At 48.2% G+C, this 27277-nt stretch overlaps 1 protein-coding gene across 1 annotated transcript in view; it reads left to right on the top strand.

Annotated features, from left to right (window-relative positions):
* The window catches only part of Ccdc60 (coiled-coil domain containing 60), an 87076-nt gene that overhangs the window by 17185 nt on the left and 42614 nt on the right, over positions 1–27277 (top strand). The window contains exon 3 of the mRNA XM_013014292.1: positions 4752–4831. Within this exon, the coding sequence (XP_012869746.1) occupies positions 4752–4831 (80 nt within the window). The remainder of the gene's footprint in view (positions 1–4751; positions 4832–27277) is intronic.

The following is a 27277-nucleotide window of genomic DNA, read 5'->3' as shown; positions in this document are numbered from 1 at the left end:
CCCCCGGCCCCAGAGTGCACATTGCTGCAATAAAGCCAGAGAGAGCATCACTGTGGGTGTTAATCACTGTGGGTGTTCGGAGCGCCCGCATTCTGCCGAGCCTCCCGGCCTGCCGGCCTGTGTGTCATGCGTTTCACTCTGCTTCTCACAGCTTCTCCACAGTGAGTCTGGAATCTGCCAGGCCTCTTCCTGCTCCTTGCTGATCTCTCTCCAAACAGTCTGTTCCCCTCCCCACTGCTCAGCTTCCCCCAGCTGCTCCCTGATGTCTGAATCAGCCCGGGCACATTGAAGAGGAATTCGTTTCCATCTTAATCTGATTCCAGGATGTAGGATTGTTTTTAAGAAATAACAAACATGGGCCTGGCGCATCCCTTCATAAACCACAGAGGAATAACAGATATGTAGAACACTGGCTCTCCCCCACCGTGACCCTCGACAAATCATTCTGCTTGTGTGCCCTATAAAAATCTTTATGATGTAATCCAACAATATTCAGCTGATGAGCGAGGGAGGCTCGTCTGTAAATTCAGAGGCAGAGACTCCTCGCCTGACTCAGTCCCCAGGATGCAAAGCAGGACTAGGGGTCAGGGCAGAAGAACCCGACAGCTGATATGAATAGGCTTAGCGTCTCACACCTGTAATCCCAGCACCCAGGAAGGCTGCAGCAGGGGAGGAAATCAAGCATTCAAGCGCAGCTTGGGCTACATAACCAAACTAGTCATCACAGAGGAATGCGGGGAGGGAGGGAGGAAGGGAAAGGAGGGAGAAGGCATGCTTTGATATTGCTTGAACCTGAGTTCAGATCCAGACTTTTCCACTCCATGATATGTCAATTTAGTTGTTCCTCTATAAAATAACAATCACAGTATCATATCATAATAACACCCACAGGATGGCACACAGGTGAACACAATGTTATCTATAGAATTACCGTTAGCACCATTTTACAGGTAGAGAAACTCAGGTTCCAAAAGTGCATGCAACTCACGCCCAAATAACAGAGCCAGGACTCAAACCCGGGTTCTTCGAACAACAAAGCTTTTCCAATTCATCCCTGTCTCTTCTCGCTTCCCAACTCTGTTGGTGACACAAAATCACTTCCAGATGTCACTGTTGAAGCAGCCCCAATTCATGAATATTAAATATGAGGATATTTGCCAAAAACGAAACTATCCGCACCTCAGGCTCCTCTGGGAGTCCACACACTCACCCACCTCCCCACATTCATCAGCTCTGAACTTGATACATTATCCAACAGCCCATGGCAGTTCTCAAGATTTCTCTTAAAAGAAAATCAGAGAAAGGCTGCTGCTGACACGTATGCGTGTAGGGAAGGCAGAGGCCCGACTCTGTTTTCCAGGAAACAAAGAATGGAGTCGTCCCTGTGCTGGAATGACACATCCTGGGGGAGCGGGGGCCGCAGGGACAGGAGGCCAAAGCCCGCCGTCCCCAAGGTAGCTCTGGGGTCACCAAGCTGGGAAGAGTGGCAGAGTGTAAAACATCACCAGATGATGGTCAAATTATATTATGCTTGGTCTTTATCCTAAATTAAAAAAAAAAAAAAACCCTCTCCTGATCTTCCATTAGTCAGTTTCACAGCCAGAATAAAATCTTGAGTGTGGAGCTGTTTGGGAAATGTGTTCCCTGGGAGGAAGACGTGTTACTATCAGCAGGGTGCATAAGGACTCGGGGGAAATGGGACACGGGACAGGTTAGGTTCTGATGGAGGATGAAATGGCCCTCAAAGCTTTGGAACACAGTATAGTTTCCAGAGAAAGAAACTGGGAGAAAGGGGAACGGTCTGCACACCCTAGAAACATGGCTGCTATAGTTTAGACTCCCCCAAAGGCTCACATGCTAAAAGCAGGGTTCCCAGCGAGGGGCCACTGAGAGGTGGTGGAACCTTTAAGAGATGGAGCTCAATGGGAGGTCTTCAGGTTATTGGGGGCATGGCTTCAGTGGGAGGTCTTCAGGTCATTGGGGGTGTGGCCTCAGTGGGAGGTTTTCAGGTCATTGGACAGCATGGCTTCAGGGGGAGGTCTTCAGGTCATAGTAGGCGTGGCCTCAGGGGGAGGTCTTCAGGCCACTGGGGGAGTGGCTTCGTTGGAATTGTGGGTCTGGTCTCAGTCCTTGATTTCTTCTTCCCTGCCCTGCCTGGAGATGTGTGTGTTTTTGCCAGCCCTGTGTTGAGCTGGCTCCCCATAGGCCCCAGACAAGGTAGCCAATCAATCACAGACTGAAATGCCCAAAACGGGGCCCCAAATAAGCCTTTTTCCCTTTACAGTGTTACTTTCTCAGTATCTGTTACAGCGGCAGAAAGATGACTTGACACAATGGGTTTTTATAATGATTTTAAGAGAGAATTATCTCCATTCTGGATATGCATCTAAGCTGTGGGAAAAGCCCTGAGAACCTCTTCCAATACCTATGTAACTCTTCCCCAGAATTAAATTTCCTGTACCAGACCCACCCCCACCCTCATGAGCTCCAATTTCCTGTCCAGACCTCGCCTGATACAATGGCTTAAAATGAACCATTAACTTACATCATTCCAGACGCCCCTAGACAACTCAATTTAAGTCAGCATTAAACATTTATATTTTTGCCTGCATCAAAAGAATTGTTCAAAACCGCTGTACAAACACAAAGAACATTACTGTTTTGTTAGAATTAATATATGTAAATTATAGAAGAATAAGCCAAGCAAAAAGTTAGTCTAATTACTAACAACTCAAACACCCTGATAGGACATCTCTATTAATGATTCGCTCTATTTACCTTCTAGGTTATCATATCATTACACATACACTTGCCTATATATCAAAAATTTTAGCACACCATTTGTAGGAAATTTCTATAGATCTTATCAGTATAAATCTTAAAGTTCTCCATGATCAAATTTCTCTTCATTTTATAACTTGTATTTTCACATAAAATTATACTCCATTGCCGCTCTCCAACAACCATAAGTGTCTATGACAACATTAAGCCATAACAATAAAACTCACATCCTTCGTATGGCCTTGCGTGGATAGACCTGACTTCTCCCCACGATGACAATTGTTTTCTCGCTATTGCACTACTGTGACACGATTTTGTGTGTGTATGTTACTCTTCGAGCCATGATGAGCAAAAACACACCAGACTAAATCAGACACACGAGACAATGACGTAATGGGATACACGTGAAGTGTGCAGGGCCGCTGGCAACACAGCCGCCATGTAGTCAACATTTTATAAGCGTGTGGTCTCAAATAATGAGAGTACCATAGAGTAAATGCCTAAACCAATAATGTACCAGCTTGGTTTCAAGCAGCATATACTGTATTTAATTCTATGTGCTCTACTTTTTTTTGGTTATTCGTGGGTGTGGGTTTTTTATATCCAAGAGTGGAGTTTGACCACTTTGGGCCACAGCTCCACTTCTGGTTTTCTGGTGGTTAATTAGACATAAAGAGTTTCATGGACTGTCCTGCCCAGGTTGGCTCTGAACTGTGACCCTCAGATCCCAGCCTCCTGAGTCACTGGGATTAGAGGCGTGAGTCACTCATGCCCAGCTATGCTCTACTTTCATACCACTGGCAGCACAGCAGGCTTGCTGACACCAGCATCACTGCATGAGCAATGTGTCACACCAGGCCATCAATTCACATGTGTCATGCTATGACATCACTGTGCACTGGAGTAATATGCCGCGCGATGACATGACTGCACATGAGCGATTGTCTGTCAGCTCCATTATCACCTGAACAGCGTTTCTCTAAAACGGAGGCTGAGAAAACTGACTCTGATGTTAAAATATAGTTAATGTAACTCCCTGTGCGGACTAGGTATCAACCCCTGGTTCATAAGGTTATGGGCTGTGGTGCTCCCCCCATGTCCTGTTAAAGTGAGGAGGGAGGGGAAAGAACACCCCATGAATTGTAGAGATAATCCATTCCTAACGTCTTGCCCTGGGGGCGAGGGGGATGTCCATGGGGGTCTTTACCAGGGCCAGAGTCAGCACTTTAAATCAGCTGCCAATGACGCTGATGATAATAATTATTTTAACATTTAATTATCTGCTTTTAAGTGTAATGCTAGTAAGTCACTGTTGGTTATTAAATGCTTGCTATGAGGTGGGAATTTGGCACGTCATCTAATCCTCACAACGGGGTAGGAATTATTCCCCTAGGCTACCGAAGAAACTGAGGCCCAGCAATGTTGGGTCAGAGCTTGGGTCCAGCTACACCCCCGGTATCTCATGGCCTCTCTCGAGGTAGCGATGGAGGCTGTGCGGCCTGGGCTGGTGATCCCGGACAGGTGCTGCTATGGTTTGGATGTTGAACGCTATGACTAGGCCTCTGTGGGGTGCTTTGGGGAGGAGCTGGCCTAGGAGGAAGGGCCTAGCGGGAAGCCCTTGGGTCCTGGGACGGTGGGAGCCGGGTTCTGTCCTTGTTCTCTCTTTCACGTCCTGGCCTGCAGGTGGGCAGTTTTGCTCTAGAACAGTGCTCCCACCATGAAGCTTTCCTCTCCACAGGCCTGGGGCAATAGGGTCAACTGATCACGGACTGGAACCTCAAGAACTACGGGCTAAAATAAGCCTTTTCTCTTCCTAGGTTGATCACCCAGGCATGTGTTGTCATGACGGGAAGTCGGCTGATTCGCCCTGCTGCAAGAGCACACGGGGGGGCCTTCACCACCTGACTCCACCGGAAACAATCGCATTAACGCTCCTTTCCTCTCTCTCTCGCTTCCTGTCTTCCCATCAGGCTCAAGACAAGCAGTTGAAGAGCTTCAGGTACATCAACAAGGAAATAGTGAGCCTCAAGAAAGATCTTATGCGAAGTCGGTGAGTGGCCCCCACAGGGGCTGGCTCCTAGGATCACATGATGGCAGGGGGTGCGGGCTGTGGATGACCACACACAGGTAACCCCATAGAAAATCGGGGGCAGGGGTAGGGGGTGGGGAAGGGTCTCTGAACCAGACCTTCCTCCACAGCCTTGCTCAGGTCAGTCTCCTGAGAGCTCCCTCCCTGGGACCTCCCTCTGCTTTCCTTCCTGGACCTGATATATTCCAGAAAAAAAAATCTTCCCTTTTGACTCCCAGCCCATGCAATAACCCCAGCAGGTCAGGGGGACCAGGGATCAGACACCAACACTGCCCAGGTCTCTGCTCACTCCCTGTGAAATGAGGGAGGGGGATGCACGGAAATAGCTTCTCCGTGGCCCTGAGAGTCCCTCCCCACCCTCTCTCCATCCCTTGCCTCCCCCATGCCCTGAGCAAACCGGGGTCTGGGCGCTTATTTTAAGCCATCTCTGGGCTGTGAGACGGAATCTTTTTCCTCTGCTCAATCTTTGTCCTGAGAGTTGGAAGGAGGACCCAGGACAGGTGAGCAAGGGGGACAGTTGATATACCGGTATCTCTCACTCCGAGCCCTGAGGGGTACAATGAGACGCGCGCAGAGGTCCCTCCATGCCCATCCACCCAGGGCTCCCTGCCTCTGACCAGCAGTACAACTCCACAGAAAGAATGGCTCCACAGAGGAGGTGTGGAAGGCTGAGGAAGGGAAGAGGTCGCAGAGCCTCTGGGGCGGGTGGGAAAGGTCTGAGAGGGTGGAAGTCATTCCTCTAATACAGAAGGTGGGCTTGCCTGCTCTCTGAGAGCCCCTGGACAGCTGCGATTCAATAGAAACACAGTATGAGCTGTAGATCTATATAATTTTAAGTTTTTGACTAGCTACATTATTTTTTAAAAAGGTACAAAGAAACAAGCAAAAGCAATTCTAACAATATATTTTAACCTAATGTACCCAGAACATTGTCAACGAACATATAATCAGGATTTTTTTAATCAGTTAATACTATTCTTTACCCTTCTGTTTTCCATATACAATGGAGAAGGGTAAACAAGCAGAAAATAATGAATGATTTAAAAAAAAAACACCTCCAGTGTATCTCATACTTAAAGCATATATTCATTTGGACCAATCATCTTTCAAGTGTCTGTCTCATTCTTATTATGAACTACACTGTGCTCTTCCTTCCCTGGCTCTGAAAAAATAAATAATCTATTTTGAAGCCTCAATCTCCAGAGTTACTTTATTTGGAGTTAGAGCCACTAAGAGCTAATGGAAGTAAAACAAAACAAATGCAGGGCCCCTGATCTAATCTGAACAGTGTGTTTGTGCAATGAGGGACAGACGTCGGGGATGGACACATAGAGAAAGCGCCAGGAGAAGACACAGCAAGAAGCTGGCCATCTGCACGCTGAGAAGAGAAGCTTCAGGGGGAAAACTGCCCCCCACCAGCCCTCCCAACGCCCTGATCTCAGACCTCAAGGACACGAACCTCCACACCGTCTGCGGGTCCCCAGCACATAAAAATCTAGGCTGAAATAATTCTGCTGGACCATGTTCACAGCTCCAGGAGGCCAACAGGGCTCCATCTGGAGTCTCACACAAAGCGCTGAGCAAAAGGAAGCCAATTGCATGTGGTTCTCTGAATCCAAGATGAAGACCTGCAAGGACCGTCCGTGAGCCTCGGCCAGATCGGTTTCTGCCATGTTTACAACCAAGTTCGGAGGGGTCTGGAGGCGGATGCTGGAGCTGTGGAGCTCCAGGATGGGTGAAGGGAAGGTTGCCTAGAGCAGGAAGCAGAGGAGGAGGAGGAGGAGGAAGAGTAGGAGGAGGAGGAGGAGAAGGAGGCTGAAAAAAGGGATTGTGTTCCACAGTGGTATTTGGAACACAGCCCAGGCTTCCCAGGAAAGCTGGATCTGAGGTGAGATCCAAAACATGACACCAGCTGATTCTCATGGCACCCACCAATCAGAACAGGGACTTGCCCTGCCACAGCCGTTACAACTATGTCCATGCCTAACAGCTGAACAGGATTTGTCTTGAAGGAAAGGAGACCCAACCAGGCCCTCGCTCAAAGACAGATCAAAATTTCTGGTCTTAGAAGTGGAGTCTTCCACAATGCCTGCCTCCTGCCAACAGACAGCTGATAAAGACATCGATTCTCAGGATGGCTGGATCCATGAAAGCCCCAGAAACCTGCCCAAGGCAAGCTGATCAGGCCTAAGAGACAGGGAGTCAGCACGCATCCATTGTTGAAGTTTCAAGGAATGTGTGAGCCACTTACTGGGCAGAGCAGTTGCTAAAAATTTAATGTCATGTCTGTAATTGCATAAATTATACAAAGACACAGATCATAAACACCAGAGACCCCTCCTTTCCCAAAGCCTGAATGTATTTTGCTGTCACCTAGGCTTTCAAGGTTATTGATGGCTACAGAGAGTGTGTGTGACAGAAATACTACAGAGGGTTGCAGCAGATCCCCTCCCAGCTCTGGGCTCATGAACGTCATGTTGAAGCTCAAAATCAATCATGGCGGGAATGTTTATGACATGTAAATCATCCACCCTTACCCTGCCGAGAGCTGGTTGTTAAACGCCCTGAGAAGGGCGAAGGCTGAAGTCTCGACCAGCCCAGGAGACTGGAGAGGCCTCAAGGGATGTAGGCCGGGCTCCCACTTGTAATCCTAGCCACTTCCTGAGATCTGAGGGTCATGGTTCGAAGCCAGCCCAGGCAGAAAAGTCTGTGAGACTCTTCTCTCCAATAAACTATTCAGAAAAGGCCAAAAGTAGCACTGGGGCTCAAGTGGTAGTGCTAGCCTTGAGCACAAAGAGGCTCAGGGACAGTGCCCAGGCCCTGTGTTCAAGCCCCAGAACTGGCAAAAAAAAAAAAAGCAATGTGGACAATTGCTTTTCTGTCACCCTTGAGCTGAGAAGCAGAGGCCATTGCTCCTGCCAGACATGTTGACCCTGACTCTAGAACAGGCCAGAATCTAACTTCCTCATCAGATGGACAGGCCAAGCAGGACATGAAAGAGAATTTTGAAAATGGCCAGAAAGGAAAATCACAAGCAAGAAACCAAGAAAACCACAGTGAAATGTTCCACTTGGCCAGGTGCCTGGATCTCACCAGCATTTATGGAATTAGCAAATCTCCTCCAGAAGAAAATACTCTGTTTCCCAAGGAGAGTCATTTATTTCTATGAGACCCACAACCTCCCCGCACATATACACCCACCCAAGTCCAAATCCCAGCATTAAATGAGGCGAATTATTAGCAAAGAGGATGTTGTCTTTTCCACTTACGTTTTGTTAAAATCTGTTTCACTTCCTATTAGAGTCTATCCCACCTTGAGCCAAACACCCTGACTGTCTCCTGGATTTTTATTTAATACTCCAGCCCTCTTATAATTCAATTGCACCATCTCTGGCTTCATGGCCAATTTAACATGATGCTAAAGAGAATAAAACCCTTAACTGCCTTCTCCTAGCCTGTTCCACCAGATGTTCGGTGGCGCTCAGCAGCATGTAATGAACTAAGTTGCCGATCTTCTGCTGACGTGAGGTCCTCTGGATCGGCCCACGTCTTGGCCCATTCTTGAGGCCAGTGATATAGTTTCCACCCAAGCCGCCAGCACTTACTATTGCAGATGTCCTAAGGAAAATAAAAATACCTGCAACAGAAATCACTGATGGGATGCACAGTCATCCCCCACCCATGTCAGGCCAGCCTGCACCTGCTTAGCACATCTGAGGTGATGCTCGTTCTTGGCAGACAAAGAAAGCAAGGCAAGAGAACGTAAATAAAGGGCCCAGAACCACTAACCTCGAGGGGAAAAACACACACACACACAAATCCCTCAGGGACAGCATTCAGGCTCTGAGTTCAAGCCTACGGACCAGCACCAAAAATAAATACTTCAACAAATGAACATTTTTTTTTAGCAAAGAAAGCAGTTTTTGTTTGACCTTTTTATTGAGTTAGGCACCCACTGCTATGGTTCAGATGAGCATCCTCCATTGTCACCATTGCGTTGCGTTGGGACAGAGTCGGCATGTCCTATCTCCGGGGTCAAGCGCAGGGTTGGGCATCGACAAGCATTTGCTGAAAAGTATATTGCCTGGTGTCTTACATTTTTCCTGGAGTCAGGAAAGGTCTTGTTGATGCATTTCTTTCTAAAGAGGACACTATCTCCAGATTCTCTCTTCAGGAAGTTTCTGATCTTGGATTCCCACGAGACCTGTCCGCGTCCCGCTCTTTCCCAAATGTGCTTTCCCAAGGCAGGCTGGCTCACCAGCCAAGAAGACAGGCCCACATGATTTCTAGCTCACGAAATGCAGGGAAATCAATAGGAGACGTGTAAGACGGTCATCCTCCCATCTCACCTGTGGGGCTAGTTTATGAGTGAACAGTATTTAATCATGCCAATGGCATTTACTTTGAAACACCATTTGTGTCTGGATTGGGAGGTGAAGGGGGCTTCTAATCATTTTTGAGATAAGAATGGATGAAACTCCTCAATGAGTTAAAACCATCCATGAGGATAACAGACATGTGGCACAGATTCCCCTACTCCTCCCTTCTGTGTCCTTGGCAGACATCACTAATGGATTTCAGCACTATTTCCTTTAATGCCCAAATTTGATCTCAGCTCAGCCCAGCATCCCAAGATCAGAACTGTGATATAGGATTTAACTTATTAATATCTCTCACTCAGAAGGCTCAACATTTCAAAGAAACTTTGGAATCTATAATGGCGTTCTATTAACCCAAACTGAGGTTTAGAGATCAGAAAGAATAGACTGCAACTCAGATGCCTTTATGGATAAGGCTAGGTTTTTAATCAGTGAATTTAAACAGTTGGGGGAAAAAAAATATATTGCTGCCCTCAGACAGACTGGCTGCTCTCAAATCCCCAGAATTGTTTAAGATCACAGATTTAGATACCTGTCAGTGCCACGGATGTAGGCATGGTTAAAGCTTCTGAACTGTACCGATGAGGGAGAGATTCGTGTCACGGCTTTCCTGCGCCCTGCAGCCAGCAAGCGGCCATTAATGAGTCCCCGTGTGTTTCATAAAGACAAATAGGTGACCTGTGTCCTTAGCCAGGAATTGATAAACTCAGCCACATACCCAACGGAAGGGACACTGCTATGGGCTAGAAGAACCTGGCACAAGTTAATTGCATTTTTATCATCTTGGATGTGACCCGGGGGCTCTCTCCATCTCTTCTCTGTTTCGGATGTCTTTGTGTGTCTCTGATACCTCTAGTTAGCCATCATTTTAGGGCAAGTTTTCTTCTCTGCTTTTCTCAAGTCGCTCCATGGAAGGGGAAAAAAAATCTGTTTTATTCTTTTCTTTGTGGCTAGGGCTGCCTCAGAGAATCACACATTAAAAAAAGAAAGAAAGAAAGAACTCAGAGGATCACATTTTGAAATCTTAATCATCAAAATATCCTGAACTCTTGAACTTTGGGTTGCATACAGGTTTCTACAAAACTTTTGTTTTCGGAAATTCTTTCCCAGATGGCAAAGCAATATGCTTCGTTTGATAGCCGGGCTTGAAAGGTTCACATAATGTAGCTGAGAGTCTACCGTTGGCTTTGGTGTCAAATACCAACTCTACCCGCCGTGCACTGGGATTATGGGTGGCCAGGAGCAAACCAGTCATCATGACCTCGGCTTCCTGACGGAGGGAAAGGAATGGGAAGCTAGCAGGGCTGCTTCCCTGTGGGATCTGTGAGGGCACAGGGGAGGAATGCAGGAAGATATCCAGAGGGGCAAAAAGGCGAGCTTTGTTTGTATGCCAGTTGTCCTTAGAACGTCTGAAAATACTCATGGATAGCCACCAAGCACATGAGCTACCGAGACAAAGAGACACTGCCCCTTGCCTCCAACTCTCTGGAGCTTTCAGTTTCTCTGCATGGGATGGGAATAGTGCCTTTTGGTGTGTGTGTGTGTGTGTGTGTGTCTGTCTGTCTGTCTGTCTGTCTGTGTATCTGTGTACCAAATAAGACAGACAGTATGTATAAAGTCCCTTCCTCTGTGCCAGTTCCTTCCCTCAGCCTCTACAATGCTCTAAAAATAGAAGCCAGGCCAGGGAGTCCGGGCCTCTCATCCCATGCATCTGTCAATCCACTGTCTCCCACTCTCAGAGGCTTGGGTGACTCTGTACCAGGAAAAGCCTTGCTACCTACCGCCGAAGACAGACAACGGGTCCTCGCTCCACAAAGTATAAATAGGCTCTTCTCCTTACGGGGAGAAATGAGTTAATTCCATTGCTGAACTGCAACTTAACAGAAACGTTAAGTACATGAGTCCTAAGGAAATTTATCCCTTTGGTTTTGTGCACGTGTGTGTGTGTGTGTGTGTGTGTGTGTGTGTGTGTGTGTGTGTGTAAGAGAAGGAGGAAGAAAAGATAAGATGAGACAAAAGAAAAGGAGAGAGAGATCAAAGCTAGAGAAGGAGACACTCAGGTCAGACTTTGGCCCGTTCTTTTACCAATGAGAGAGGTAAGGTCCTCAGGGAAATGTTCTGAGATAAAATACTGTCAACACATGATAATTATTCTTTTTCTGTCATCTTCAAAACCACCCCAGATATGAGCTCCTGGCTGCATTCGGAAACAAGTCATTTTTGCCCAATGTTGACAAGCGTTATGTTGCCCAGAGTACTCATCCTACAAAACAGGCTGTGAGGAAAAGGGGTTTCAGACGTGCTATGAATTGCTTTCCCACCTCAGAGTTGCCTGGTTCACAGCAGTATTTCAAAGCCCTCTAAAGTTCAATAGTAGAGGAACCTACTTAAGTGTAGGTAGCCAGGAATTCCCTAGTTATCAAACCAGGAACTTCCATTTCTAGCCATATGACAGACCAGATAAGCACCTTTGGATGGCCAGCCCAATGAGGGAAACACTAGACAAGAAAAAAATCTGAACACACATCCACTCACTAACGCGTTGAATATGTGTCGTAAGTGGTAAGTGCTTTAAGGAGGCAGGCTGGGAGCTGCAAGTTTGCAGTCGGGTAGCACAGAATTTGAACTGTGATCCACCTATTCAGAGGCCTTGGAGAGTCCCCAGGGAAGCTAGGGAAGTAGGGATGCCCCTCACAGACATCCCAGGCTAACCCAAAGAGGTCACACCTCTGTACCCGTGCGGTTCGAGGGAGGGACCCGGCCACAGGCCTTCAGCCGGGAACCAGTCCCTCCACCGGTGAAGGAGTCGCTGTTTCCGTCTGGTCAGAATAACAACATCCGATGCTGACCATTGTTTTTGCTTCTGCCATCCACCTGCTTTGTATAATAAGTTCATCCCTTTGGGGAACAGACCTTCCAAGATTCGGATTGATTTCTTTCTCTCAGAGACAATGGCTGACAGTGATTAGTGGCTCAATACGTACTCCACCGCAACTGGGTCCTGCAAAGTACGGACTTGAGTTATTGCACTCATCTTACTCTCCCAGATAGCCCACCCCATTCCACCACTCGAGAAAGAGTCGATAACCTAACTACTACAGCAGGTCTGGGGCTGTGTGAACTCCATCTACTTCTAGAGGGAGGACCATGAGCAGCTTGGTCAGTGTTTACTCTCTGGCTCCTCAGTGAGGGAAATACGTCTTGAGCTGTAGTGTATGCTAATTTCCCTGGTGTAAATATTCCCTCTGTGGCCAATTTCAAACCACTAATGGGAGGGCACTGAGCGTGGAGCTGGGAACAGACGTGCACAGCTAGCTCTCATGAGCCAGTGCCCATAGGCTCAGCACCCTGCTAGATCAGATCCTCGTTGAGGGTGGGCTGGTGACTGGCCCAGCCCAGCTCACGGATCCCTTATAGAAGTGACCTCCAGGCTTGCTTCTGCACTCATTGTTATAAGTCAGTTTCCCCAGAAAACAAAGTCCAAGGTGGAGACGTACGGGGAGGTGGCTCTTTGGGAGTGCTCTTAGGAGCAGCACCTATCAGATGGGAAGCAGGATCGGGCAGAGGGAGAAGCTGAGCTGAGAAACAATCATGAGAGGTCTTCAGGCGACCTCCCCCCCCACGTGCTCCAGAGCTCACAAAGCTCCTTCCAGATGTCCAGTTGGAGGCAAGAGGATGAGATCTTGGTAAAGTTGCAGGAGCTGCTGATGAGATGCAAGCTTGCCCCTGTATTTGAGGGAAATCCTCGGGCTGGGAAAAAGCTGAGCTATAAGCCCTCAGCAAGCAATTAGGAACGCAAAGCTTCCATGGGGTGGGGAGAGAGTCTTGGTGGCACATTCCAGCATCCACTGGAATATGTGTCCAGAAAAAAAAAAGGAGCAAGAGATTATAAGTAAACAACTGGAACTACTACTTGACAATGGTAACATCGGTCTTCATGTACAACCAAGGTATGGCTATCAATGGAAGCCACTCTGGGAATGGAGGCTCCGGTGTAAGGCCTCCACGTCCCAAATGAGGATGCTGAGACCAGAGAGAAGAATCCCCTTGTCCAGGATGGCAGGGCATGTCAGAAGCACCGCTGAGAATTGCATGCATTCCCAGGCCTTTGTTCCACATTCCACTTCTCCCTTAATGTATGTGGTCCGACAGTTCTGGTTGGCTATTTGAATAATGTCCACCTCCTACACTAGACCAAAGGCTTTGTAAGAATGGGGAGCATTTCCGCGTTGCTTACTAATGGATTTTCCATGTGTTGCAGTGTCTGGGACATCCTTGGTGCTTAGTAAATATTTGTTGCACGAATGAATAAATGCTTCACAATCCCCTTAGCATTTTCTAGGAATCAGGCTGAGGAGAGAAGCAGAACCAAAGACGGCTAGATGCATTCCCCAAAAGGCCAGGCAGCCGGCTGAGTCACTAAGGAACGGAGCTAGGACAGCATGCAGAGGCCAGGTTTATCTCGCGAGCCTATGTGGCCCTGGAGAGCCACACCGTTTGGGTTCAAACCCCAGCTCCACCACTTACAAATACCACTGTGAAGACTAGATTTCAGTATGAACTTTAAATCTCTTCTTATGAGAGTGTTAGAGGAACCATTGCTCTAACAGACATAACGATGGGCTGCATACTAACGTTCTAGTCTGCTCAGAGAGGACACTGAGCACGGTGAACTCGGCTATGGTTTGGGATCTTCAGTGTTCCTCCTAAGGCTCATATGTTAAAGGCTTTGCAGTCTGAGGTCCTAAGGGAGGTGGACAGAACTTTCAGAAGGTGGGGTCAGTTTAGAAGTTAGATGCCTGGGGATGTTGGGACATTACTCCCTTCTCTTTCTCCCCCTGCTTCCCTGACCTTCTCCACCATTCACTTCCTGTCCTCTGCCATGCACTCCCTGCCCCGCCCTCCACCAGGCACTTCCTGTCCTGTCCTCTGCCATGCACTTCCTGCCCCGCCCTCCACCAGGCACTTCCTGCCACCATGTATTGTCTCATCACAGGCCCAAAGCAACGGGGCCCAAGCAGCCATAGGCTGCTCAAGTATTTTGTCACAGCCGGGGAAAGCTGACTAACACAAGCTCTGCGATTGTCTGAAACTTGCCGTTGAAATACAACATAATACAGGAAAGCATACTTTATCATTAGACCCCCAGCTCAACCATTTTTTTTTTCATGAAATGGACATGCCCACACAACTCCCACCCATGTCGAGCAAAGGAACATTATCACAGCTGCCCGGAAAACTTCACCATGTTCCTGCCCTAGCCCTCGAGGCCTAGAAAGAAAATCCCTATGGTGACTTCTAACCCTGAGCTTTCTCCTGCTTGGCATTTCACATGAATGGAAGTGCACAGTGAGCACCCTTGTTGTATCTAGCTTCCTTGCTCAGTGTTATGATTCTGAGCTGGGCCTGTGAGATCTTGTCTCGGTTTGTGTGTAGCATCCATCACATGGACACCGCTTGGTGGACACACGTGGGCTGTTTCCACATCTAGCTGTTATGAACCGAGCTTCTGTGAACGTTCATGCACTTTTGCTGTTGTTGAATATATGTATGCATTTCTATTGGACTGTACCTAGAAGGGGGATTGTTGTATCACTGGCTGTGCATCGGTTCAACACCTGTAGATATTGTCAGTTTCTGAAGCCTCACCTTATAAGGAACTTTCAGCAGTATACAAATAATACACTCTGGCAAAACAAAACTGCTGCCCCCCATGAATACAACATTCAATGATTTTTCTAGGCATACATATAAAAAGATGTGTATATGTTTACAAAAGAACCATTTTGAATATATTACTTAGTTGCCTATTTTTTTCTTAGCAAAATATTATCTTCCATAGTTTCAATATATGCGTGCCTGTGACTTCCTTTTTAAAAAACTTTTTAGCAAAAATGTTTAAATACAAAGTTGAACAGGAGGGCTGGGAAGGTGGCTCAGTGGTAGAGCGCTTGCCTTATATGCATGAGGCCCTGGGTTCGATTCCTCAGCACCACATAAGCAGAAAAAAAAAAGCCAGAAGTGGTGCTGTGGCTCAAGTGATAGAGTGCTTGAGCTGAAGAGCTAAGGGACAGTGCCCAGGCCCAGAGTTCAGGCCCACGACCCGACCCACAAAGTTGAACAGAATAGTATAATGAAACCTCACATGTACACTAATTACACAGGTCAGTGGTTGTCTACTCAGCTAATTTTCTTTACTTACACATTATTTTCAAAGCATTATATATTTTATCTGCAAATAATTTAAAAACTACAGAGAGAAGATGAGGACTCCTATTAAGACTATTACCACAGCTAAAAGAACAATAATTCTTTAATATCAAATATTCATACGAACATAATTACTATATTGGTGATTAGAGTGAAATCTCAAAAAAACCATGAGCCAAAATAATCCCGATGAAAATAAACCACAGCAACCTTACTATGGTTAACAATCCATTGTGTTGGGGGAGGGAGAAGGAGCATCATGTATCTGATCAACTTCTCATAATCAGACTTCTTGGTTGTCTGCAATCTGTTCTCCTCCTATTGTTCAATGCGCAGATGGGCACACGTTACGTCAGGACTTTGGTCAGGCCTCTTGGAGTCTCCGTTTGATTTGGCAATACGCTGGGCTCAGCCTTTCCTTTGCTGCTAACATGTTAGTTCTCCCTCTCTTACTCTAGCAAAGTACCAGAGACGCCCAGCTTAAGGAGAGTAAGGCTTCCTTTTGGAGATTTCAGACCAGGGTTGGTTTTGGCCCCGCGGTGAGGGAGTGGCATGGCAGAAGCGCACACTGAGGAAGCTCGTCACTTCCTGGCAGCCAGGAAGCAGGGACAGAGGAAGAGGAAGACGCGACCACCAGCATCCCACCATCCCTTCCAAGGGCGCACCCTCAATGACCCCACACTTCCCGCGAGGACCCCACCACCTCCCAACGCGCTGACCGGGGAACCAGGCCTTTAACGCACAGGCCAGCTCCACACTGCGGCGCCAGCCTCTCCATCCATAACTGTTCCGGTGGTTTTCATTCTGCTGAGCCTGCTGCCAGTGCCTACAACCCATCACTCTTTCCAGCCCAGGTAGACTCATGTTCTTTGCTCGTGTCATCTCGGTGACGGTAGTTAACGCTGTATAGCTGGCTACACTTTCGTCTAACAGTAAAATAAAATGCTATTTAAAACCCAGGAAAGCTACAAGCTCATCAGGCTACCCCTCAGAACATGCGTGTGATACTCGGGCACAACCCGGGGATGCCAGACAAAATATCGCCTCGTAGCCCACGGAGAGAGAAACGGTGCTGCCGCCACTCATCCATCCCACAGCCCATGCAAGCACCAAGCAACACTGACAGGAAAACAGCAGACAGCTTAAACCCCGTTATTCCAAAATCAACACTTGTAAATATATTTTAACAGGTGTGCGTTTCCCCCTAGCTCCATTCCAAAAGAGCCCAGGAACAGGAATCCTCTCTCATTCCAACTCCCCAGTACCTGCCGGACTGACCGACAGGGTGCCAGAGCGTAGCTTTGGGACCAGTCTGAATCCTGGCTCTTCCACCTACTACTGTTCCAACATGATCAAATTACCTAATCTTTCTGAACCTCATTCCCCTGTGTAAAATGGGGATAACAATAAAACTTAACGGCTACTGCAACATATTATATGCACACACACACACACACACACACAGAGCAGCCAATGACTGCTGCTCATGCCTCAACCCGACACGTGGCCAGCCACAGGGATTCCATCCACTCATATTAGTTATGATTTTTTTCCCTTACTGATTCAATGGGCCAGAGTTGACAATAGGAAAATCCAATTGGAAAACCAGACGGCAGAGAGCAAATGGCTAAGACACGTTAGGTGCTATGGTTTACTTGAGTCAGTGGGATAAGGAAAGGCGACAGAAGACGCGAGCCATGCTGTTTCCTCTTCCTGTCCCTCAGTGCACCGCTGTGGGAGAAGAAACAATCCCACCATACGCAGCGTCTCTTTTGTAACACGGACTGAGCCACAAACACCGAGTCACATCTCTCTTGTAGCCCCGCACACCCTCAAGTGTGTGTAACACGGGGAAGCTAGCATCTCCCTCTTAGGATCCTTCACTTTCCTCTTGAGTTTGATTACCTCCCACACCCAGCAGAGGAGTTAATAGCCCTTACACTGCCATTGCTCCGCACAGCCACCAGGGGTCGCTGTAGAGAAGGGCCCTCTGCCATGGAAGAGACCTTGCTGGCCATGCTTTGGGGGTGTCTCCCTGACCCACATCGTCATAGCTACGAAGACATCAGGCTATCTGCATCAGGGAGGAGACTTTTAAGGGGTCCAGGATGCCCCAGGCCCGCTCATGATCTAGCAGAGAAGCTGCCAAATCCTAACCAAAGAAGTTTTCTGGTCTTTTTCTTGCTGAAACATTCATATGAAACTCATTATTTTTTTTTTTCTGTTGAGGCATCTACATACTCTTTGAATGTTTCCCCTAAAGCCAAAATAATACCCTCAGGCCCACCATGGCTACACTTACCTTACGGACCTTAGAAACTGGCTTAAACATTATCTTCCCTAAATTGGGAATGGAAACCGGCAGGAGAGGTTTAGCACTATGGAGTAGCACTTACCTGCCTTGAGCTAAAAAAAAACGGAAGACATCAAGTCAAATGGCCTGAGAAGTGCTCGGAAATGAGTTTCTGCAAGTTCCCTCAGGCTGTGTCTGAGGCACAGAGTTTGGGGTGAGGAAATTCTGACTGTGAGGCCCAAGGGTTCCATTTAAGGAGAGAATGCACAGCTGTGCACTACAGTGCATCTGATCACGGGTTAGCCTTAGTACTTGTCCAGGGTCAGATCAACATCTTAGGGAGAAAAAAAAAGGTTCCTGACAAAAATGAGAGCGCAGAGTTAAAGAAACCGATGAAAACGTTGTTTGGTAAGATAGTCTTTAACCCAGGAAAAGTTATATGAGTCAAACGATGAGCTACAGAGAAATTCGAATCTCTTTCCCCTGTCCTGAGACAGCTCAAAGTTCACTGAGATCCCAGAAACTTTCGCTGTGAATCTGCCATTAGCCACACCCAGGGCCAATAAGTGGGCTGGCAGAAAGCAGCGAGTGTTGAAGACAAGGCTGGGCCTTTGCATAGCTTCAGAGCTGTCATTCGTTCACGTATGCACCCTGGGGATGGGGCTGCCACTTTGCATAGTCCCACGCCAAGGGGCCCTGTGGCCCTACAACTGAATAACGCTTTATTAGCAGCTATACAAAGATGAAAACAAGAGCATGAAGAGCTGGGGTAGAGGGTAAGGGAAGAGACAAGAAGGGTGGGGGAACTACAGAGTGTATTATGAGTCAGGGCCTAAGGTGGTTGACAGGCCTTAAAACAGGGTGGGGGAGGGAGGGCTGGGGGCTGGGAGGCTCACGCCTGTAATCCTAGCTACCCAAGAGGCTGAGATCTGAGGATGGCACTTCAAAGCCAGCCCAGGCAAGAAAGTCCATGAGACTCTTATCCCCAATTAACCACCAGTAAACCAGAAATGGATCTGTGACTCAAAGTGGTAGAGCACCAGCCTTGAGCAGAAAAGTTCAAGGATGGTGCCCAGGCCCTGAATTCAAGGCCCATAACCAACAACAACAAAAAGGGGTGTGTGTGTGTGTGTGTATGTGTGTGTGTGTATGTGTATGTGTGTGTGTGTGTGTATATGTGTGTATGTGTGTTGTGTCTGTCCCCATGTGTATGAAGTCTCCTTTATCTCTTACTTGCATGGCTCCTGTAGGTTTTCTAAGTTTCTTTGGAAGTTTTTGGCAGTAAGAAAGAACTAGGCAGAAGGGACAAGAGACTGCCTTGTGCCAGGAATGGATGTGTAAGGCCAACCCCATCAGGAAAGGAAGACAAGACATAGTAGCTCAGTGCTGGGGACCAGACAGGTCACACAGCAGCTTCTCCCTGACGCTGGTCAGTGGAACCTTGGCAGAGGTTCTGGGCAGAGGTTTGGTGCCTCCGAATGTAGAGTGGCAAGGGCAGGCAGTGATAGGTAACCAGCCCTTGCCTGCGTTACAGCTTGGGCCCCTCCAAGTCTCCTCTCGCTGAGGAGAGCCATTGTGAACTCCAGGGGGAACTTCTGTGTCTCCAGCCAGCAGTCCATCCTCCCTTCCTCTCCCCCCCCCCCACATCCATCAAGCAGATATCCTGATATCTGTTGTCTGGCTTAAAATGATAAGCCAGGCTTGCTCTGAAAAGTGTTGTCTGTGTGCCCTGGAAAGCCAGTCTCCCTGCTTACGCACTTCCTCCTGCCCACACCGGCAGCCCCTCCCCTTCCATTTGCTCACTAGGCCCAGTGGGCAGTGTGGCCCGTCGTCCAGGCTAGAGCCTGCGATCTGTACACTCACACCTGAAACGTGACGGTCGATCTGCCTCTCCCTACTTTCTGGGGGTGGGTACCCACCTGGAGGCTGAGAGCGGGCACAGGGGTACAGTAGTGACAAAGGTGGTTTCTGAATCTAAAACAGTCAAATTCCCAGGAGCCAGAGACACGAGGGGGGATTGCCGGAGGAGGGGCGAGGGTGGACTGGTCTTGGGGTGCAGTAGTCTTGCGGCCATGCAAGATCTGATCTGATGTATATGGTTGCCTGGGGACGGCACTGCTCAGCAGGCAGATCCTGACCATCAGCAAAGGCAGGGAGGGGGAGGGGGAAAGGGAGCATGGGAGCGCCACTGTGGGGACAATTTCACTGTGAACACTGAATCATCAAGCTGGACTTGGTAAACAGCTACCAAAGGGCAGAGAAGGACTCTGGGATTCAAACCGACAGAGTCCCAGTCCCGGCCTCGCCACCTTCGTACTGTGTGACGTTAGCGAGCTGCTTGGATCCTGCGAGCCCCCATCTCCCAGGGATCAGAGGAAAGAACACCAGGAACGCCAGAGGCTGGCTGGGGACTCAGAACGCGGTTCGTGGGGGACAGTTCTCATTGGGGTGATGTGTTCCCCCACCCACGCCTTGGCTCTCCGCAGAGCCTCTGCCCTCAAGTGTATTTAGCTCCTTCCACGTGCCCGCCCCACCCCCCAGGTCATGCTCTACGTCTGAAAGTGATGGTTCAGTAGCCAGGCACGGGTTAGACGAAGGGTGGGGTGCAGGAAGAGGCCCTTTCGGCTCCCTAACAAGACAGACTTGGCGATGCTCCCTCTCCCAATGAGGTTCAGAACTTCTCATCGCAGTTGCTTAGAAACCAGAGCTGTGGTGGGCTTCGGCTGCCTTCCAGAATCACCCTAATTGGGATGCATATAGAACGGTTTGTTGACACTTGGCAGGTTTTTATTCTTCTTCCTGAAGAGATCCGGGCCTCTTGTACCAATGCTGACTCACACTAATTAAAGTGTAGCCCTGAGCCAAGGCACCTGTTAGCGGGTATAGACGTCCACTGGGCAGGGAGCAGGGGGGCAGGGAGGCGATGCTGCAGGCCTGATCGGGCCTCCCCTCCCCCCAACTCCCCTCCCCTACCTCGCCTCCCCCTACAGCATCACCATTTCAGATTGCCGTCACTGTATTTGCATTTCAAGATATTTCCAGGGTCTGAGGTGAGTTGTAAGAGGGTGTGTGTGTGTATATGTGTGTGTATGTATGTGTGTGTGTGTGTGTGTGTGCGCGTGTGCGCGCGCACACGCGCTCACTGAGGTCCCAAAAGCTTGCAAAGCCCATGAGTTCTATCATGAATTCAAGCCCGATGGCCTGATATTAGACGCTGGTTCTGCCCTCTTCCCTTTGGGGACGTGAAGGCCAGGCATGGCAGAAGGTGGGCCCATGAACGCATCAGAGCAAAGAAACATCTTCCTCCCTGAGCAGTGAACTGCAAGGCCACTGCATTTGATTGCTTCCTTCCAGAACCCCAAGGTAGGCTACTTCCCAGCGGAGAATCTATAAACAGGTGTGGACACCAGAGGCTGCCCAGCATCTCTAGCCTGTGTGTGTGTATCACTCAGCTCGTGCACATCCGGGTCCGGGCACCGCTCCATCAAAAACCGAATGCAAACGCACCGCACCCAAGTAAGGGAGCGCCAAGGCCGAGACCCCCAGGAAAAGTAGGCATGTGTTTAATTAGGACTTTATATTCAAGAACTTAGTCGCCCAGTGGTATTTTGTGGAGCAATCCCCGGGTGCCAGTAAGCACCTGCCTGCATCAGGTTCTGACACACAGAGAGACTGGGAAATTGCCCCTGCTCTTAAGTCTAGCAGCACAGGAGCCGGGCATGGTGGCTCAAGCCTGTAATCCTACCACACCTTGGAGATAGAGATCAGGAGATTGTAACTCAGGGCAAGTCCCAGCATGAAATGTCTCCGGGCTCCATCTCAACTAACGGCTAGGTATGGTGGGTTGCACCTGTCATCCATGCCAAATGTAAAGAAAGGGCCGCATCTCAACGATCACATCTTTCCTCAGCTTTGCACAAGATCTGATGCATAGTTAGCACTTAATAAAGATGTCAGGAAGGAAAAAAGGAAATGAACTGTATGCAAAAAGGGGCAGAATACATGGATCTGCTGGCAGCAAAGACACTCGGGCTGGGCCCTTACGGAAGGGGAATGGCTGGTCACGAGAAGGCGCTGGCAGGCACCGTCTCTAATTTTAGAGCTAGGTAAGAACAGAAGTGACCATCAACAGGAGATCAAATAACGTAACCCTCTTTCTCCTCCTCACTTAGTCAACGAGCCGTGGTATTTACACGGATTGCCAAAAATATTATTAGATCCTCGCTACACGCCAAAGAGAAGGGAAAAGAGGCGGAACTGAGCGCTGGGACCTGGGGCCCGCACCGGGGGAATTCATGTCAAGAGATCAGCTTAGCAGCGGGCAGAGGGCAGGGGCTGCTTCACAGCCTCAGCGCCGCTCCTCAGGGTGACTTTCAACCATGGACGAGAGGCCTGCTTGCTCTTTCTAACTGGGGCCTTGGCGATTAGCAGCACTCCATGGACTCAGAGAAAGGACCAGCCATCCCCACGACTCAAGCAATGTGAATATTCAGTCGAGCACTGTGCTTTGCATATTTCGTGCAGCATTTTTATAAACCTTTCCCACATATTCTATTTTCTCTATTTTTCATCCTTTACAAGTCTGAGGAGATAATATAACATATAGTATTATTCATACGTTATATGTTATATTGTATTTTTCTATTTTCTATATGACATATGTAATATTATGTGTTATATTAATAGTAGTAAATGACAACATTAATATAATATAGAAATCACCTGAGAGGAGAGAGGCTCAGACCTGCAGGCCAGCCCATATGCATCCCCCGCAATTGCAGCTGGTAATCCTGCATCAGTCATCCGAACTTACGTCCTCATGGTGAACTGGAGCCAGTCATCCCTATGCGTGTCATGAAGGACTGCTTTAGGATTAGAGTGATTCGTAGCTGCACAGCCTGGGTAAATGGTCATTCTTAACATTCTACTTGGGGTGGTGGTGATGATGCTGTTGATGGTGGTGATGGTATTGTTGGTAATGGTGGTAGTGATACTGTTGGTGGTGGTAATGGTGGTGAGCATGGTGATCATGGTGGTGATGGTGGTGATACTCTTGGTGGTGATCATGGTGATCATGGTGGTGATACTGTTGGTGGTGATCATGGTGGTGATACTGTTGGTGATGGTGGTAATACTGTGACTGTTGGTGATGGTGGTGGTGATAATGGTGGTGATGGTACTGTTGGTGGTGAGCTTGGTGATAATGGTGGTGGTGATGCTGTTAGTGATGGTGGAAATGATATTGTGATGATGGTGATTCTGTGATGGTGGTGATAAATACTATTGGTGTTGGTGGTGGCAGCGATAATAGAGGCAATGTTATTTAATCCTAGCTAACAGAACTGAGAAGTCAATAGTTTTGCCTGTATTGCATAGCAAGTTGACAACAGAGTTAAGCTGCAAGCTGGCTACTCACCGGGCATTCATGGACACCCCATTCAGCCTACACCTGTCGGCTTGACTGCGACTCACCATCATCAGAGCAGTCCCCTTCCGAAACACCCACTCAGCGTTTGAGGGTCTTCCCATCCAACTTCTCCTCCTTTCCACTTTCCTCCTTTTCCTTCTTCACTTTCTTTGCTGGAGATCTGAGGTGGAGATTAAATAAAATAAGAATCCAGAAAATCAAACCCCTTAAAAATAATTAGAAGGTTCTTGCATGTACCTTCTTACTCAGCAGAGCAGAGGTTAATTCCCTGGCCCCTTGGCTTAATAAATTTCATTACTTACATGATTATCAAGCACTTACCCTACCAGCACTACTTTTGGAGGGATCACAGAACTTTATGAATTACTTCATAATGCAATTTACTAAATCCCAAAATAATTGCGGTCTAGTTAGACTGTGCTTCCCAGCACCCTCAGAAGAAATTCTCCTAAGTTTGCCACCTGAACCACGGTGCCAGAAGCCTGGGAGTCTCACAGCCAGTGTACGAAGCAAGAGGGTTGTAACAGCATTACGCATGGTGATGAAGGACGAGGAGAAGGAGCAGGGGTGGGGGAGGAAAGAGAAGGGACAGGAGGAGGAAGAGGAGAAATTACTGTGGCCATAGATTAGACACCTCCAATCTACTGCACACGGGGCTGACTGCCTCTCATCGATGATTTTCAACATGATGGCCACATTTAGCCCAACTTTCTGGGTGAGGACATTGTATCTCAAAGGAGTTACCTGATCTTCTCAAGATCCTGGTCCTCTCAAGTTAGCAGAGGCTAACTGACAAGGAAAAACTAACCAGTGAAACTAGAGGTTCCAAAGCCCATTCATTTTCCTCGTGGAAATCTGGCCGAGTATAAACTCAGGCCCTACCAACCACTAACCCTGCAGTCCATACACGTGACTTCCCGAGCCTTCGTTTCTTTCTCTGCAAAGTGGGGATAATGGTTTTTCATTCACCAGCAGTCGGGAGGGTCTGATGAGATGGCACCCACGAGGCCCAGCTCCCTCCAGCAATCACCAGACATCACTCTCCTCCCCCGCCAGTGCCCTTTGATTTCCCCTAATCTCTGCCTCCTGAGTAGCCAGGATTACAGACCTGAGCCAGCATGCTTAGGAAGGTGATGAGACTTTAAGTGCAGAAATCATAGTAGTTTGGTCAAGGAGACAGACAGATAGACAGACAGAGACACTGAAACTGTATTCTACTGCACTGCACTCAAGGTCTGCAGTCACAGTGGCTTCAGCAACATAAAGAACTCATCAAAGTAGATTATAAGTGTATATGCAAATAGAGCAACAAAACCTGTTGACATTGTCCTAAGAAGCCAAGAGAGGGAATGAGGGTAGAGTACAAAGAGGAATGAGCTGCTCTAACTCATGAATACCATTTACTTTCTAGAGAAAGACAATCCAGGACTGTCACAGTAGCTTCATGACTGCCCAGTACGCAGGTTCTATCTTAGATTTAATCCACTGTCCTTAGTGTCTGCTTTTGATCTGCTTTTGATCTGCTTATGCTTCCACAAAGGCTGCTGGAGCTGCTACCACCATGACACCTTGACTTTCAGGACACAGGCAGGAAAAAGAAGGACAGGAATAAAGGGCATATATCAGGAAGCTGGCTTCAGTTTGAACAAGGACAACTGAAAAATGTGGCTGAATTATCTAGACACATGGCTGGATGCCCAAGGCAACACAGCTATCACTGAGGAAGCTAGGAACTGGGTATCTGGTGGGCAAGCGGACCTTCTGCCTCTGGGAACAAGGGTGAGTGGGAGGAAGAGAGAACCAGTGAGTGCCAACGGTCTCTTTCCCAGACCCTTTCTTCAAGGAACCCACAGTCTAACAGGAAAAGCAGACGAGTCAAAAGGGCATCGCCAGAGTGGGATGAATGGAGCGTGCATGGGTACAGGAAGTGGGCACACTTGGCCAAGCCTGGCAGGAGGGGCCATCGGGGAAGAGCATTTATTTGGCCAAGCCTTGAAGGACAAATAGAAAAACAAGATGGAGAAGATGCTACAGAGGGAAGGAAACGCATGTCCAATTCCAGGCGTAGACTGATTAAAGGCACAGCTAGCTGAGTGGTTTAGGGCACAGCACAAATCTTAGAGGATGGTTCTACTCAGAGGAGGAAGAGGGAGGAGGACTGGACCCGAGGACTGTAAGAAGTCATCGGAGGGCCTGACCCGAGTAGTGAGTGACACATCTTAGAAAGAGCCCCGGCCAGCCAGGGGACAACAGGCTGAGAAGGAATCAGAATGAATTAGGAGACCGCAAAATGGCTGCTTCTGGCGAGGGTGGTAGCAGCATGGAAGCAAGTCTGGAAATGAAGTTTGGGGACGAAAAGCCCCAGCTCTTAAGAGTTTTAAAATGAATGGGCTCTGCCTCCTGCTCCCTATACATCATTTAAAGAGACAAACACAGGGGAACGGCAAAGAAAGAAGGTCTAAACCAACACAGCCACGAGGAGGAAAGCAAGGGACTCACGAGCCCTGACCTTGTGTCAGGAATACGGACATAAATTTTGGATTTAAGCAGGGAAATGTTTTGAGGGAAAGGACAAGAGGTATGTACGATCGAGGTAGTTGTGTTCGAAAGTGAACCCCAGTGGATCTTTAAGAAGGCCCAGTGTTGTTATCACAGGATGTTGAGTGGCTCCTGGTCACAATAAGACCAGATGGGCATGAGGAGACTGCCCGAGGGGCCGCTTCAGCTTTGGTCACAAGGTGTTTACTAGTTGCCCTGGTCTTTCCTGGGCTCCCAAGATGGCGGGGGACGGGGGGAATCTCATGGTGAAGCAACAGGTTAAACTGGCAGAAATGCAAAGTGCGAGTTAGGTACCCAATCCAGACAAATTTAGGAAGGTAGAGCTGGCATCGACTCACTGGGCACGGAGGAACAGAGGCAGGCACAAGCTCCCATTCGCAGGCATAGGGTTTATGGACTCTGTAGCAATTTCTAAATAGTGTATTCATTGCAGATAGAGAAATGTTCTAGAACAACCAAATAGAGAAATGCCCTAGACCAACAGTGGTCTGCAAGGTGCAGACTTAAGAAATAGCACAGGGACTCCACACGGAACCCAGAGAGAGCCGAACCAAGTCCCTCCACAGCCCCCTTCTCCACGGAAAGTCAGCTTCTCTACATGGCTGTCACTGTCCCCCGGCATCTTTCTGCCACCTGATCAAGGTTCGAAAGAAACCCCGTTCATAGGTGCTGCTCTCTGTGCTGAGTCATTCAGGAAGGAAGAGAGATCTTTCTGGAACTTCTGATCTGTGAGGTGAGGTGCCGACCTGGCAAAACCTCCCAACACTGGGCATTCCCACTAGGCAGCCCTCCCCCCTCCCCCGACCCCAAGGGTTGATAAAGGAAGTGTTCAGAGATGATTCAATAAGAAAGTGGTTTGTAATAAGCACTGAGAATATGTTTGCAATCAATTTGCTGTGTATACAATGCGCGACCAGGGCAATCTTTTGTGTGTAGAGTTGACCTTTTATCTCTGGCAATATTGTCCTATAAAGAAGAGTGAGATCCTACATTGAGGATTGTTAGCACGCAGGAAACGGCTTTAATTTGCATGCTGACAAAGATATTAACTTGGGAAGTGGGGGGCAAGGGGGGAGGAGGATACAACACAACCTGTCCTTTTGTCTGGAAGGCAGTTCAAAAATCTGTGCTGTGACTACAGTTGACTGAGGTTCAATTACTGTAATAAATGTATTCCAAATTTCATCTCAATTGCATTTGCATTTTAATGAATGACTCTTACCTTCTTGTCAATTTGGCAGCCAGGCTAGATTTATTAAGTTATTGTATAAACAGGGCATTCTAATGCGGGAATTTAAATGCAAACTATTTGCTCGGGTGCGTTTGAACTGGGGCTGTGTTATTAACTCGCCTGGGAATACGGCATCCCTGAAAAGCCTGAGAGTTGACGGCGGACACTTCAGCTCCGTCCACGCACGCGGTTGGGCTGCCCTCCCTGAAATCAATACGTCTGGGTGGGCTGACAGAGCCGGGCGTGGGCCAGACAGAGGACGTGGCTTCTACAAGCCTTGACAGACTGGGAATCAACGGATTTATCT

This window comes from Dipodomys ordii, unplaced genomic scaffold (genome assembly GCF_000151885.1).
Source record: "Dipodomys ordii isolate 6190 unplaced genomic scaffold, Dord_2.0 Scaffold23, whole genome shotgun sequence".
In the NCBI taxonomy this organism is placed as follows: domain Eukaryota; kingdom Metazoa; phylum Chordata; class Mammalia; order Rodentia; family Heteromyidae; genus Dipodomys; species Dipodomys ordii.
Note: the sequence above shows the minus strand (reverse complement) of the source record. Positions and strands in the feature narration are given on the sequence as shown.